This window comes from Taudactylus pleione, unplaced genomic scaffold, assembly GCF_031769625.1.
Source record: "Taudactylus pleione unplaced genomic scaffold, aTauple2 ptg000683l, whole genome shotgun sequence".
Taxonomy (NCBI): domain Eukaryota; kingdom Metazoa; phylum Chordata; class Amphibia; order Anura; family Myobatrachidae; genus Taudactylus; species Taudactylus pleione.
In genome coordinates, this window is record NW_028285085.1 from 2,293,646 (window position 1) to 2,307,881 (window position 14,236).

General features: G+C 42.7%; 1 protein-coding gene across 1 annotated transcript in view; it reads left to right on the forward strand.

Moving 5' to 3' along the window:
• PCSK7 (proprotein convertase subtilisin/kexin type 7) overlaps nucleotides 1-14,236 on the forward strand; it is an 86,885-nt gene that overhangs the window by 52,065 nt on the left and 20,584 nt on the right. The window contains 1 exon segment of the mRNA XM_088456007.1: nucleotides 312-414. Coding sequence (XP_088312133.1) covers nucleotides 312-414 — 103 coding nt within the window.

Genomic DNA, 14,236 nt, shown 5'->3' on the forward strand with positions numbered 1-14,236 from the left:
TCATCCCTAAAATAGGGCTGCTCAGCAAGCACCAACACTCTACATCATCTACACCTTTATTTATATCATAATCTGATTTAACCCTCTCCCCTGGGGCCCTGCCAGGCTCCCTCTCCCCTGGGGCCCTGCCAGGCTCCCTCTCCCCTGGGGCCCTGCCAGGCTCCCTCTCCCCTGGGGCCCTGCCAGGCTCCCTCTCCCCTGGGGCCCTGCCAGGCTCCCCCTCCCCTGGGTCTGCGCCGGCTCTGCCCCATGTTGCTAAACAGATTACACAGAACAGTTCATTTATATATTTTTTTCTTCTCCATTTACAGGTGTGGGAGTCTGTTCCCTATTTAGCTTCCTATGTTAGTCCAGTGTTTAAAGAGAACAAGAATATTCCCTTACTACCCAACATGCTGCAATTAAACTGGAACGGTGAGTTGAGAACATTTGTCACTTTACTCATCTAGAAGTGCAGAGCCCCTGCTGATGCTGACCATGCTGTGTGTCGTTGTGAGTTACACTTTCACACTGATTTTATGTTCATGTGCTTTCTGGGTATTTTTTTTTTTTAAATCTTGTTTTATAGTGTAGCTCCCAGCACTTACATTAATCCTCTCCTGTAATGGCAGTGTATAATACTGTACTTCAGTTTATATGGAAACCATTCCATACACCACCTGTCCACCAATACTATATATTCAAGATCAGAAAGGGACTATTTATTTATTTATTTGTAAGTCCTATTGAATTTGATGCCAAGGTGATTATGGGATTGTGTTCTTCTTGACTACCCATAATAAATAATCTGGTATAATTAGAAAGCTGTTGTGCTGTCAGTAGAGTGCCTTATGTAACAGCCCCTGATCACAGATTACATTCTATACATACATAAAAAGTGGAATAATTATCTATCAGAAGAGGAATGAGAACTTTTCTTGATATACTGTCTAAAGCTGGATACACACCAGAAAGATATATCTGCAGATCGATTGATCTGCAGATATATCCTCAGATGATGGTTGTTCATACACACTGAACAACCATCACTGCAGTCCTGCTGGCCGTGGGTTGCGCCGCGCCGCCCTTCCCGGTGGCCTCTGCAGCAAGTGTACGGGCGGTCAGCACAGCACGATGAGCAGCTATATCTGCCATCAGCTGTGCAGCACAGCCAACACAATATGTCTGTGAATGATGTTGTTCAGACATATCATCTGTAGACACTGGACGACACGCACGTTCAATTGAACCGCCGATATGTCAGCCAGTGTGTACCCAGCATTGTATACACGTGTAACAACGGAAACAAGCATGTGTTTGACTAACAAATACAGATGTATTATTGAAACACAAAATGATTGCACATTACATGATGCTAATTAAATCTTTAATGCCGAGGCTCCCAAACGCAGTCCTCAAGGCACCCCAGCAGTTCAGGTTTTAGAAAGAGCCATGGTTGAGCACTGGTAGTTAAATAAAATTGACTGAGGTACTAAGTAAGTCACCTGTGCTCAAGCATGGATATCCTTAAAACTTGGACTGTTAAGCTGGCCACACACTAGACCAACTTACATCCAACCAGCCAACTTGTTGATTGGTTGGAATGAAAATCTGGTAACGTATGGGAGTAAGTGATGATCAGCAATTTTCTCCTAAATGCCAGAAAACAGATGAAAATGGTCGTCGGACAAGTTTGTTAAATGTTTGATCTAAAGTATTTGCTCCAACAACAGAATGTGGTCCATTTTCCAGCGTTTGTGAGCAAATTGCTGAGTGTATTCCTTACCAGATTTTCATTCCAACCAATCAACTAGTTGGCTGGTTGGAAAGATAATCTTTAGATGTGTGGCCAGCTTTAGGGTGCCGAGGGTTACTGAAAACCAAGTTTGGGAACCTCTGCTTTAATGTACTCATGTTTTACACATTTCACACTCTAGGGGGAACTCTCGACTTGCAGTTAATTGCTAGTATTCATCCTTTTAACTGAGCACTTCTGCAAAGAGTCAGGGTTAGCTTTAAGAGTAAAGCCATCTGTAGTGTCTGATGTCACATATTTGTAAATATACAACAGAGGTCTTTATGTAATAATTATGATTGTTTAGCGATCAGAAAGCAATGACATGCCTTGTTCAGCGGATTATCACGCATTTACTAAACTTACTTATTTTAGGTGTTACACAGCAGATTAATGGCCCCTTTTTTAAATGAATGTTACACAATACAAACCATTTCTGCTTCTGAATATTGTTTGTCTTTGCCAGAAAAATGCTTGCGTTTGGTTGGCTCGTCTATGTTTGTATTTATGTCCTAATATATAACAGTCATGGTGACCTATGTACTAATACAACATATTCCAACTTTTTATAATACAAGACTCAAATTCAGGCATCATCTGATAATTATTCAAAATGAAGTGTATATAAGGAAGTATACAGTCTGGACTCATGTTCTCCTTGCACAATGATCTGAGAAGTCCATTGTATTTTGCGAATGACTAATGTGCATTGCCTCATTCAGACTGAGGCAATTAGCTAAAATTCAAGTAATACAGTTGTGTCCTCAAACACCTAGCCTCAGTACGCCATGCTTCTTTCTCACTTAAATATGCGTCTTAAGCGGAATGGGATGCAACAAAACTGCTTCACAAGCCTGCACGGATTAATTTGATATATGACCGTTCTATATCTGTGTGCAACTGAGTCTGAAACTGTATGTGAAGCGCAATGGACCTTGGTGTCAAATAAAGCTGTGGCCGCTGCATTACAGACTGTCTCACACAAGTGCCTCATATCAAAGGAATCGGTGGCGTCTTGTGAAGCGATTTTTGTTGCATCTGATTGCGACCAAGATGCACACTTTAGCAAAAAAAGATGCGAAAAAGAGGCTTGGCGTAAGCCACTCTGCGCGCCAGTTTGCAGGAACTGGCGCGCAGAGGAGGGATGTTTGGCGTGACTGCAACAATAGTACATGAGGACACACCAGTATGCCTATTGTAGCTTCTTCTAGAGATTATGAGTTCACTACAGTACATATGGGACTCACTGAGCCAGCCAAACCAATGGATAAGGCCTCGACGTTGGATAAACAATAACTACAAAAAGAGTACTAATGACAAGAGGGGGTGTAATCTGCATGCCGACGCTCAGGATGCCAGTGGTCACAATCCTGGCGCCGGAATCCCAACAGCAGTCTGAATCCTGGCTCCAGAAACCCAACCGCTGACATCCCGTTGAGTATCAGGGTTAGGCACTATTGGGAGGGTTAGGCTGCAGGGGGTAGAGGGTTAGGATTAGGCTGTGGTCGGGGAGAATTGAGGTTAGGATGCGGGAAAGGTGGTTTAGGGGAATAGGTGAGGGTAAGGGTCTAAACACTTACAAAATTTTGGTTGGATTCTGACTGTTAAGATGTCGCTGTCGGTATTCTGACCTTCGGCATCCCAACTGCAGGGATCTCACACCCAACCCGACAAGAGGCATGTGACATCAAATTAAGAGGCATAATTAGCAGCAACGGGTAACATATGACATTGAAATCGGCAAAGGAACATTCATGGATTAGTACTAATCTTTTCATTATTATTATTATTATTATTATCCTTTATTTATATGGCGCCACAAGGGTTCCGCAGTGCCTTACAAAGTACAGAAACAAATGAGCACACATGACAGTTATTAACAGTACAGACAATGCAGGACAAGTACATGATTTATAAACAATGCTGCATAACACCTAAATAAGCAGCAGGGTGTCAGTAACCAAGTTTTAGGTGCCATTGTAAAAGTAAGGCAAGAAGAAGCACGTGAGGAAAGAGGGCCCTGCTCGCAAGGCTTACATTCTGAGGGGAGGGTCAGACAAATGGGTGACACAGATGGGGAGCATAGAGTAGTGGGTTAGGATGGGCGCTGGAAAGCATTGAGGAAGAAATGGGTCTTGAGGGCCCATTTGAAGATTAAGAGCCAGGAAGCCAAGTGATGGTGGAATTTTGCAGGAGCAGTTGTGTCAGAAAGGTATGATCTCCTACATCTTAAATCCCATAAACCATGAAGAAACATGAAAACTATTTATTGTCCTGTTTCTTACTGAAATGTTCCAGTCTCCAGTCTGATGGTCTCCGTCAAAGCATTGGCTGTCATCAAATATCTTTAAATTGACTCATTACAAATGTATACTATACATAATTTTATACCTTTCTAACTCCTCACCTGACTCACTCAGTGATAGGGGCTCAGACTGACATCATTCATACAGTATAGAAAGCAGATTCCGGGCAGGTTCTTAGCTAGTAGATTAAACACATGCTTACCCTCCCTGATCAAACCAAACCGTGGGGGTTTCATGCCTGAGAAACCAAAGTACAACAATACCAATAGAGAAATGTCATTTAATTCTCTATGTTAAACAATAAAACCGCCATGTTACTGTCCCTTAGACTTGGTGGAAACCTTTGACCACCCGCTTCGCCCTACATGTTCCATAGAAGCGTCTGGCTTTATTGGTCTTTACTGGAAACAGTGTCCTGAGGTTTACTTTAAAATCCCAGGTTCTTCTCCTAAAATCCTTATGACAACTATCACCATTCCGTATTATTGTACCGCCCCGGTTATCCCAATTTCCAATTAAATAATAGTAATACACATGCTTTTAATATTGGTATGATGAGTACCACAGAACACATTACAATACTTTAATTTTGTTTAAGTTAGGTTTGGGAAACACTGCTATAAAGTATACACAGTGGCCCTGATTTAGAGCCAGACGCTCTGAAAGAGCGCTCGCTCTGAATCAGGGCGTTATTTTTATTTTTGGTGCGGCCTCCGGGCCTCTCGCATAGCTGAGGGTGACCACCCACAGCTATTGCGAGCAGCCAGGTGATGGTCGTGATGGTCTCGACCATTGGGGCTTGCGATGAGACCCTTGCGGTAGGGTCTCGTTCCCGCAAGCCCCAGTGAGCTTCTGGCTCTTAATAGAGCCGGAAGCTCACCACTGACATCACTCGTGATGTCAGTGGGGACGCCCCCAAATGGCAGGCGTTCCATCGGGAACGCCTCCGTTTGGCCAGCCACCCCCCCCCTGCTGCCCGCCTCCAAACCGGTGCGAGCTGTCGATCAAAATCGACAGCCGTCCCCTTTTAGTGCGAGACCGGGAGCGACGGAGCGCCCGTCGCTAGCCGGGTTTCTCACATACGCACGTCGATGCCGGCTATAGCGTGCGCATGCGCAGTGGCCAAACATCGACCCGCTCGCGAGCGGGTCTGAATCAGGCCCAGTATATCATAATATAGTATTATGATAATAAATGCATAATACAGTGCAACAATACTTCAATGATTACCTAGACATCAGAATGGGAAGGGATTCAGGAAACTGCTAGGAAATGTTCCGTAAACTATACAATTATTGCTAGCTGACTCCTATGAGACGCCATAAAATATACCCTAATGCCTCCCCCTTGTGTTGGGACACTTTAAACACATTTGCTGCACTGGCCTCCTTTTCAGACCTTCTGGAAAGACCTACACATGCGGCCCTCCAGCTGCTGTGGAACTACACATTCCAGCAAGCCCTGCCACAGTCTGACTATTGGGGCATGCTGAGATGTGTAGTTCCTTAGCAGCTGGAGGGCCGTTTGTCTATGTTTAATGGTAGTGAAAAATAACAAAGTATTGTAAAGGCACTGAGGCATGCTGTAAGACTTTCAGTATTTATTGTAATAGTCATTAGTGCCAACAAGTAAATCACTTGTTAGCAAATCCCAACTGACAAGGAAATGTTGTAGGTTGGATCCCCAAACCTCTATACCTGGCAAACTTAATGAATGATATAGTGCCTGGCACACTAACAGTTGGCATGACCTAAACATACCCATGTAAACCACAGCAATACATTTCTACCTTTTAAGACATCAGGCCAGTAGTATATAGTAATCCTAAAATGATTTGGCACCGGATAACACCACAAGATGGCATGATGGAAACATTAACCATTTTTTCATCGCTCACAATGTACAGGACAAATGTGGATTTAGCTCTTCCTATTTGTTTGTAGCACATGCTTGCGTCAGTGACTGGGTTCAGTTGATGGTTTCTCTTACATTAGTGAACACGTATTAAAAAAATCCTTCAGTTCGGTCTCTGAAAAGTGTACGGTGGTGTTTTTTTTTTTTTTTTAAATAGTGTTTATTGATTTTTGATAATGTACATGAAATGTAGCATAGAAGTACAACTCTGCGTGAAAAGTGTTTTTAATTTTACAGCGAGTATGACCAGGCCAGGAAGAGGGCATAATTAATATGTAACAAGCTATGCTCTGCCTCATAAAAGTGCGGTGTATGTTATACTTCAGACATCACACCTACAGGGCCAGTGATCACATTAAGCCGTTAGATTCAGCAGTAGGGCCAGGCTGAGGGCATGCGCAATGGCTCCATTCCGTCCCTTATACTGCGTGTTGTGGCCACTGCTCTAGTAGAATCGTATTATATACTACTGCAATGATTTTAGTCACTGGCCAAGCCAGGGTAAAAGGAGATGTCTCTGCCTGGGGGGGCTGGATTGTACACCCTAATTTTAAACATAACTAGCGTTTGCCCACTGCTTCGCTCATATGGATATCTGTTATTGCTCAGCGGAACTAGTTTTCCAGAGACAGTAATGGCATCTAATATTAAAATGTATATTTTATTTTATATTGTAGACATTGATCACAAAATGTCTTTGTAAACAATATTTTCAGTTTTCCTTCGTGGATTAAAACAAAAAGATGCTTGGTGCTACTAAGTCATGAGCAAGCCACGTAAAGCTGCCCATGGGAGAGGCAACTGGTCCTGAGATCTATGCCTGCAACCCTAAGCTGCCTGATTAGTGCTTAATATATAGTTGGATTTTCCTGCAAAATAGATCTTGAGATATATACAGATGTAGCCACGCTCATCCATCTCATGATGCATACGCATCGCAGCATGGATAGCTCGACTAGTGTGCCTGTGTGCCCGCGTCTATGGCGTGCCCGTGCATATGCAACGATGAGCGTGGCAATATCTGTATAACTGTTTGCATTCGTGGTGTGCAATATATGTGTATACTGTGTGTATGTATATGTGTGTATATACTGTGTATGTATGTGCGTTTGTGTGTGTATGTGTGTGTATATATATATATATATATATATATATATATATATATATAATGTCACACATATGCACAATCCTAGGGGTCCACACTCACTCCATATTCATTAACATCTGCTGGGGTGCTGCTCCAATTCCTTGTTGCCATGGGTTCCATACAAATTTTCAAAAATAAGTGGTGCACTCACCAGGCTTGAAATAGGCAATCAAATCTTTACTCCAACATCATCACAGGGCACAATTAGTTCACCGACTTTTCGATCCCCTCACGGATCTTTGTCAAGATACTGACTCAATTTCCCCCTATACCCTAATATACCCCACTCCCACAATCATCCCACCCCTAATCAGAATATAAACCCACCCACCCAAAGATGATTGAACATCTCTGGAGAGATCTGAAAATGGCTGTTCACCGACGCTTCCCATCCAACCTGATGGAGCTTGAGAGGTGCTGCAAAGAGGAATGGGCGAAACTGCCCAAATATAGGTGTGCCAAGCTTGTGGCATCATATTCAAATATACTTGAGGCTGTAATTGCTGCCAAAGGTGCATCAACAAAGTATTGAGCCAAGGCTGTGAATACTTATGTACATGTGATATATTTAGCTTTGTTTTTTTTTAATTAAATTTGCAAAAATCTCAAAAAAGCTTTTTACATGTTGTCATTATGGGGTATTGTGTGTAGAATTTTGAGGACAAAAATTAATTTATTCCATTTTGGAATAAGGCTGTAACATAACAAAATGTGGAAAAAGGGAAGCGCTGTGAATACTTTCCGGATGTACTGTAAACTTGCGAGAAAATTAAGATTAAAAGAAAGATTCCCAGTGGAGACAGCCATTTAAACGTAAGAGCAGACTAGACCCACCCTTAAATAGCCCAAGTATTAAAACCTTCTCAAGATTGCTAGATGACACGATTGAACAGTCACTCAAACAACAGAAGAGAATAAGGTATAATCTCTCAGCTGAGGAAAGATCGACTCGTAGAGATCTTAGAAATAATGAAACCATCACTGTTAGATCCGCTGGTAAGGGGGGAGCGGTCGTAGTGTTGAACACTTGTGACTATGACAGGGAAGTCAACCGCTAATTGTCAGATCAATCGGTGTATAAGAAATTGACCCGACACAGGTGTTCAAACAGAGACTAGATAGTCTTTTGAAGAGAGCCCTAGATCAGAAGTGGATCATATGTGATGTATATGCTTTCTTAAAAGTCAGATTGCCCAGTTTGTCCGATCTTGTATCAACTACCAAAAATCCACAAATTGCTGAAGGATCCCCCTGGTAGGCCGATCATATCGGCTAGAGATTCCTTATTCTTTAGTGTTGCGATATATCTTGACCGCTTCCTACAACCATGTGTTCAAGTCATCCATAGCTATTTGAAGGATACTAGCGATTTTATTGAGGGCATATCACAACTAATAAGAACAGAAAAGTTTCTATTAGTAACCATGGATGTATCATCCCTATATACCATTATACCACATGGTGAAGGTATTAGGATTGTCAAGAGAGCATTACTTGAGAATTATGATGACGATCCGCCTACTGATTTTTTTTGTTACAGTTTAGTGTTAACTCTAATAGTTGTAATCACTTTAAATACGGAGGACAATATTTTCTCCAAAACGCGGGAATTGCCATGGGCAGCAGTACAGCCCCAGCTTACCCGAATCTATATATGGATGTGTATGAATATACTTACAGTCAGGTCCATAAATATTGGGACATTGACAGAATTTTCAGGTTTTTGCCACTATTCACCACCACAATGGTTTTGAAATGAAACGAACAAGATGTGCTTTAACTGCAGACTTTCAGATTTAATTTGAGGGTAATTACATCCAAATCGGGTGAACGGTGTAGGAATTACAACAGTTTCAATATGTGCCTCCCACTTTTTAAGGGGCCAAAAGTAATGGGACTATCAACTCAAAAGCTATTTCATGGACAGGTGTGGGCTATTCCCTCGTTATTTCATTATCAATTAAGCATGTAAAAGGTCTGGAGTTGATTCTAGGTGTGACATTTGCATTTGGAATCAGTTGCTGTCAACTCTCAATATGCGATCCAAAGAGCTGTCACTATCAGTGAAGCAAGCCATCATTAGGCTGAAAAATCAAAACAAACCCATCAGAGAGATAGCAAAAACATTAGGTTTGGCCAAATCAACTGTTTGGAACATTCTTAAAAAGAAAGAACGCACCGGAGAGCTCAGCAACACCAAAAGACCCGTCACTGCTCATGATCCAAAACATACCACCTCATCAGTGAAGCATGGTGGTGGTAGTGTCATGTCGTGGGCATGTATGGCTGCCAATGGAACTGGTTCCCTTGTATTTATTGATGATGTGACTGCTGACAAAAGCAGAAGAATGAATTCTGAAGTGTTTCGGGCAATATTATATGCTCATATTCAGTCAAATGCTTCAGAGCTCATTGGACGGCGCTTCACAGTGCAGATGGACAATGACCCGAAGCATACTGCAAAAGCAACCAAAGAGTTTTTTAAGGCTAAAAAATGGAATGTTATGCAATGGCCAAGTCAATCCCCTGACCTGAATCCGATTGAGCATGCATTTCACTTGATGAAGACAAAACTGAAGGGAAAATGCCCCAAGAACAAGCAGGAACTGAAGACATTTGCAGTAGAGGCCTGGCAGAGCATCACCAGGGATGATACCCAGCATCTGGTGATGTCTATGCGTTCCAGACTTCAGACTGTAATTGCCTGCAAAGGATTTGCAACAAAGTATTAAAAAGTGAAAGTTAGATTTAGGATTGTTTAGTTTGTCCCATTACTTTTGGCCCCTTAAAAAGTGGGAGGCACATATAGAAACCGCTGTAATTCCTACACCGTTCACCTGATTTGAATGTAATTACCCTCAAATTAAATCTGAAAGTCTGCAGTTAAATCACATCTTGTTTGTTTCATTTCAAAGCCATTGTGGTGGTGAAGAGAGGACAAAATATGAAAATTCTGTCAATGTCCCAATATTTATGGACCTGACTGTATATTAACCCGCAATTTGGAGAGAATTTGAAATTTTTCCACTGGTTTATAGACTATGGGCCTGATTCAGAGCCGGACGCTCTGAACGAGCGCCCGCTCTGAATCAGGGCGTTTTTTTTAATTTTTTTGGTGCGTCCTCCTGGACGCTCGCATAGCTGTGGGTTAGCACCCACAGCTTATGCGAGTGTCCATGATGATGGTCGCGATGATGAAGACCATCGCGACCATCGGGCTTGCGACGAGACCCTGCGGCAGGGTCTCGCTTCCGCAAGCCCTGGAGTGATTTTGGCTCTAGCACTAGTGATGTCAGTGGGGACGGACCCAGACGTTAGGCGTTCCCATGGGAACGCCTCCATCTGGCCAGCCACGCCCCGGCACGCCCACCAAAGGGGGCGTGCTGCCACTCACCATCGATAGCACGCCCCCTTTGGTGCGAGACCCCGAGCGACGGCTTCCCCGTCGCTCGCCGGGTCTCGCGCATTCGCGCGACGGAGCAGCCTCCGTCGTGCGCATGCGCATTTGGGTACCATCGACCCGCTTGCGAGCGTCCTGCGCTCGCGAGCGGGTCTGAATGAGACCCTATGTATTTTTTGTTTGGTGTGATACCAGCGAATGTTTAGATGATATGCTACACTATCTGAACACCTTGGATTCACCAATTAGATTTACCATGAATGCTCATGCTGAACAGATTGATAGGAAACCAACCGATCGCAACACACTACTTTGTTTTGACAATTTTCACCCAGAAAACCTCAAGCGTAATCTGCCGGTCTCCCAATTTTTAAGAGTCCTACACAACAACTCGGACCCAAATTTGTCTGAGATCCAGATTAGAGATATGATCACTTATTTTATTCAGAGGGGCTACAATAATACCACCGTGACAAGATGCCTAACCAAAGCATGTAGGATCTATGCGGGTGAACTTAGGGGAAGAAGGGGTGTATGACAAAGGATAACCGTTTGTAATCACCACCACATATGACACAGCTGGGATAGCCGTAAAGAAGGCACTTAATCAACATTGGTCAATTATGACTACAGATCCAGTGTTTAAGAAGAAATTACTGAACAAACCTCTTAGCTACAAAATAGGTTCCAACTTAAAGGATCTATTGATGCGTCCGTAACTATACCGTAATAAGACACTTAACACCTGTCTTACACAGCAAAAACAGAAAAAAGGCTGCTTTAAATGTGTTGGCTGTATAACCTGTCGGAGCATGTTGACAGGTGAAATATTCCATCATCCACACACTGGCCGCAATATGAAGATTAAACATAGGGTAACCTGTACATCAGACCATGTGGTATATATTCTGAGTTGTCCCTGCTCACTACTCTACGTGGGTAAAACAATTAGGCCACTTCATGAACGAATGGCGAATCACCGCTCGTCGATCAGATTAGCGGTTCTACGGATAAACCGGTGGCCAAACACTTCATGGAGGCCCATCACCCTTTAGCGTCTCAGATGTATGGTGATCGATTACATCCTGGCGCCATCAAGAGGTGGTAACAGACCGAAGATGTTGTTGCGTAGAGAAGCACTCTGGATCCAACTTGTGGATCCAATCTGGCCACGGGGCCTAAATGATTCTATACACTACGGATCTTTTCTGGATTGAAGAATTGGACACCAATTGGATGATGGGAATGGCAGCTTCGTCCTCTATTGAAAGTTTCTTATGCTGTTGACATGATGTTATCAAGTTTTTCCAATTTCTCAGATTTTTTAAAAATTTTCTCAATTCAATTTTTTTTTTCTTTTTTTTTTCTCATTTGACATTTTCTCAATTTCCTATGTACTTTTTTTTTTTTTTACAAAGTTAACTTGGCACATTTCTTATATATTTGCGAAATGATCGGGTATTGGATTTCAACATCTGAAAGGTTTTCTGTTGAGTAGCCGTGATCATGAGACTGCAGGATCTGGTGTGCGAATAGATGAGTGTTAGCTAGCTTACAATGTATCACCCTGATAAGGAGAATGCATGTCATTGCGGGACTACTGACACGGTGGCATGTGTTCCACACCATAGTGGCGGCTGACTTCTGGTTTGCTATCAGGAAGTGCGGCATACTCCTGAAGCCATGTGCAGATAGCATTCGTGCAGAGCGCGGCAGTGGAGTGGAGCTGATACAGTGTTCTCCCCGGGCTGTTTTTTGCGGGTGCACCACCCGGCAAGAAACAACCTTACCACCCGGCACTTTGGGAGCCTGCAAGTGGAGAATTAATATATGCAATGTCATTTCAAGTTTAAATCATTATAAGGTCAGGGTTTAAAACATTTTATTATTGCTATTAAGGCCCCCAACCGGCTACTTCTTGATGCCACCCAGCTGGAAAAATATTCTGGGGAGAACACTGTGATATGTAAGTGTCAATACTGTAACATAGGATAAGGTTTGTGTTTTTAATGTGGGTGAGTTTATATTCTGATTAGGGGTGGGAAGATTGTGGGAGTGGGGTACATTAGGGTATAGGGGGCCATTGAGTCAGTATCTTGAGGGGATCGAGACGTCGATGAACTGCCCTGTGATGTTGGAATAAAGATTTTTTTGCCCATTTCAAGCCTGGTGAGTGCACCCCTTATTAAAAAAAAAATATATATAATATATATATATATATATATATATATGTGTGTGTGTGTGTATACGTGTTTGTGTATGTATATGTATATATATATTGTGATAGGATCACTGGTAAAGTGGTCTGTGGCAGGGACATTTATCGCAGATTCCTGTCCTATGTGTTTAAAATCCCCAGGAGAAAGTCTGCAGTGTAGCAGGCTTGAGTCTCGGCTTTTTGAAAAGCCGGTTTGGGACCTGGGGGTTGTGGGTGAGAGGAGAGGGAGGGCTCCACCCACGGCCACTCCAGGTTTTGGTTCTCTTAGCCTGGTAACAGGCTTGTTAGGGTTTCCACCTGAGAGTGGCCAATATAAGCCTAGTGTGTTTAGGGCTGAGTGTCTCACCTGGGAGAGCAGACAGGGAGTTTGCTCAGAGACACTTGAAAACCTAACTGTAAAGCTGGCCACACACTAGAACAACTTACATCCAACCAGCCAACTTGTTGATTGGTTGGAATGAAAATCTGGTAAGGAATGGGAGTAAATGATCAGAAATTTACTCCTAAATGCCAGAAAACAGATGAAAATGGTAGTCAGACAAGTTTGTTAAATGTTTGATTTAAACTATTTGTTTATACAACAGTTTTGGTCCATTTTTCAGCGTCTGGGAGCAAGTTGCTGATTGTATTCCTTACCAGATTTTCATTCCAACCAATCTACTAGTTGGCTGGTTGGACAGATAATCTTTAGATGTGTGGCCAGCTTAAGTGTTGTGCTGTGCTTTTGTTGCTGGTGAGGGCTTTAGGCCCTGCCAGGTTCTGGTAGTGAGGGAACTACCTGTGAAGTTAGTGCCCCGACAGGGTTAGGATTTATGTTTGTTTTCTTTATGTTTGTTTCTGACATTGTACAATAAAGACTGGCGCCGACCAGCTTGTACTTGCATCCAGACTGGTGTGCTGCTTCCCTGCTGCTGTGTGTGTGTGTAAGGAAGGAGTCCTCTACCCAGGAGAGGGACCCCCTAACCTAACTGTGTCACAATATGGTGGAGAATGCGGGCATTCACACACACTGAAGTTGCAGCAAGAGGAAAACTTTCCATTTAAAAATGAAAGGGACAGACACCCAATTTGTAAGTGTGGAAATAACGCTGTGTCCTTGGAGTCCCATAGAGGAGGCATCAGCCAATGCTCAGAGAGGCAAGGTTCAGCTTCCAACCTACACCCCAGGACAAAATGGAGGAAATTATTAAGGCCTTGCTCCAAGCTGCTGTGTCAATATATATATATATATATATATATATAAATATATATATAAAGATATAATATGTGTGTGCTTGTGTAAAATTACCTTCAGGCTTTGTGTAGGAAACATAAATGCATTATGTGTTTAGATTTGGGTCCAATCCCCTAGAAATCTGATTATGGTATGCAAATATTCCAAAATACGGAAAAATCCAATGTCCAAAATACCTCTTTGCCCAAGCATTTTGGATATGAGAGACACTAAAGTAAAAAATCAATTGTCAGGTTCAAGTGG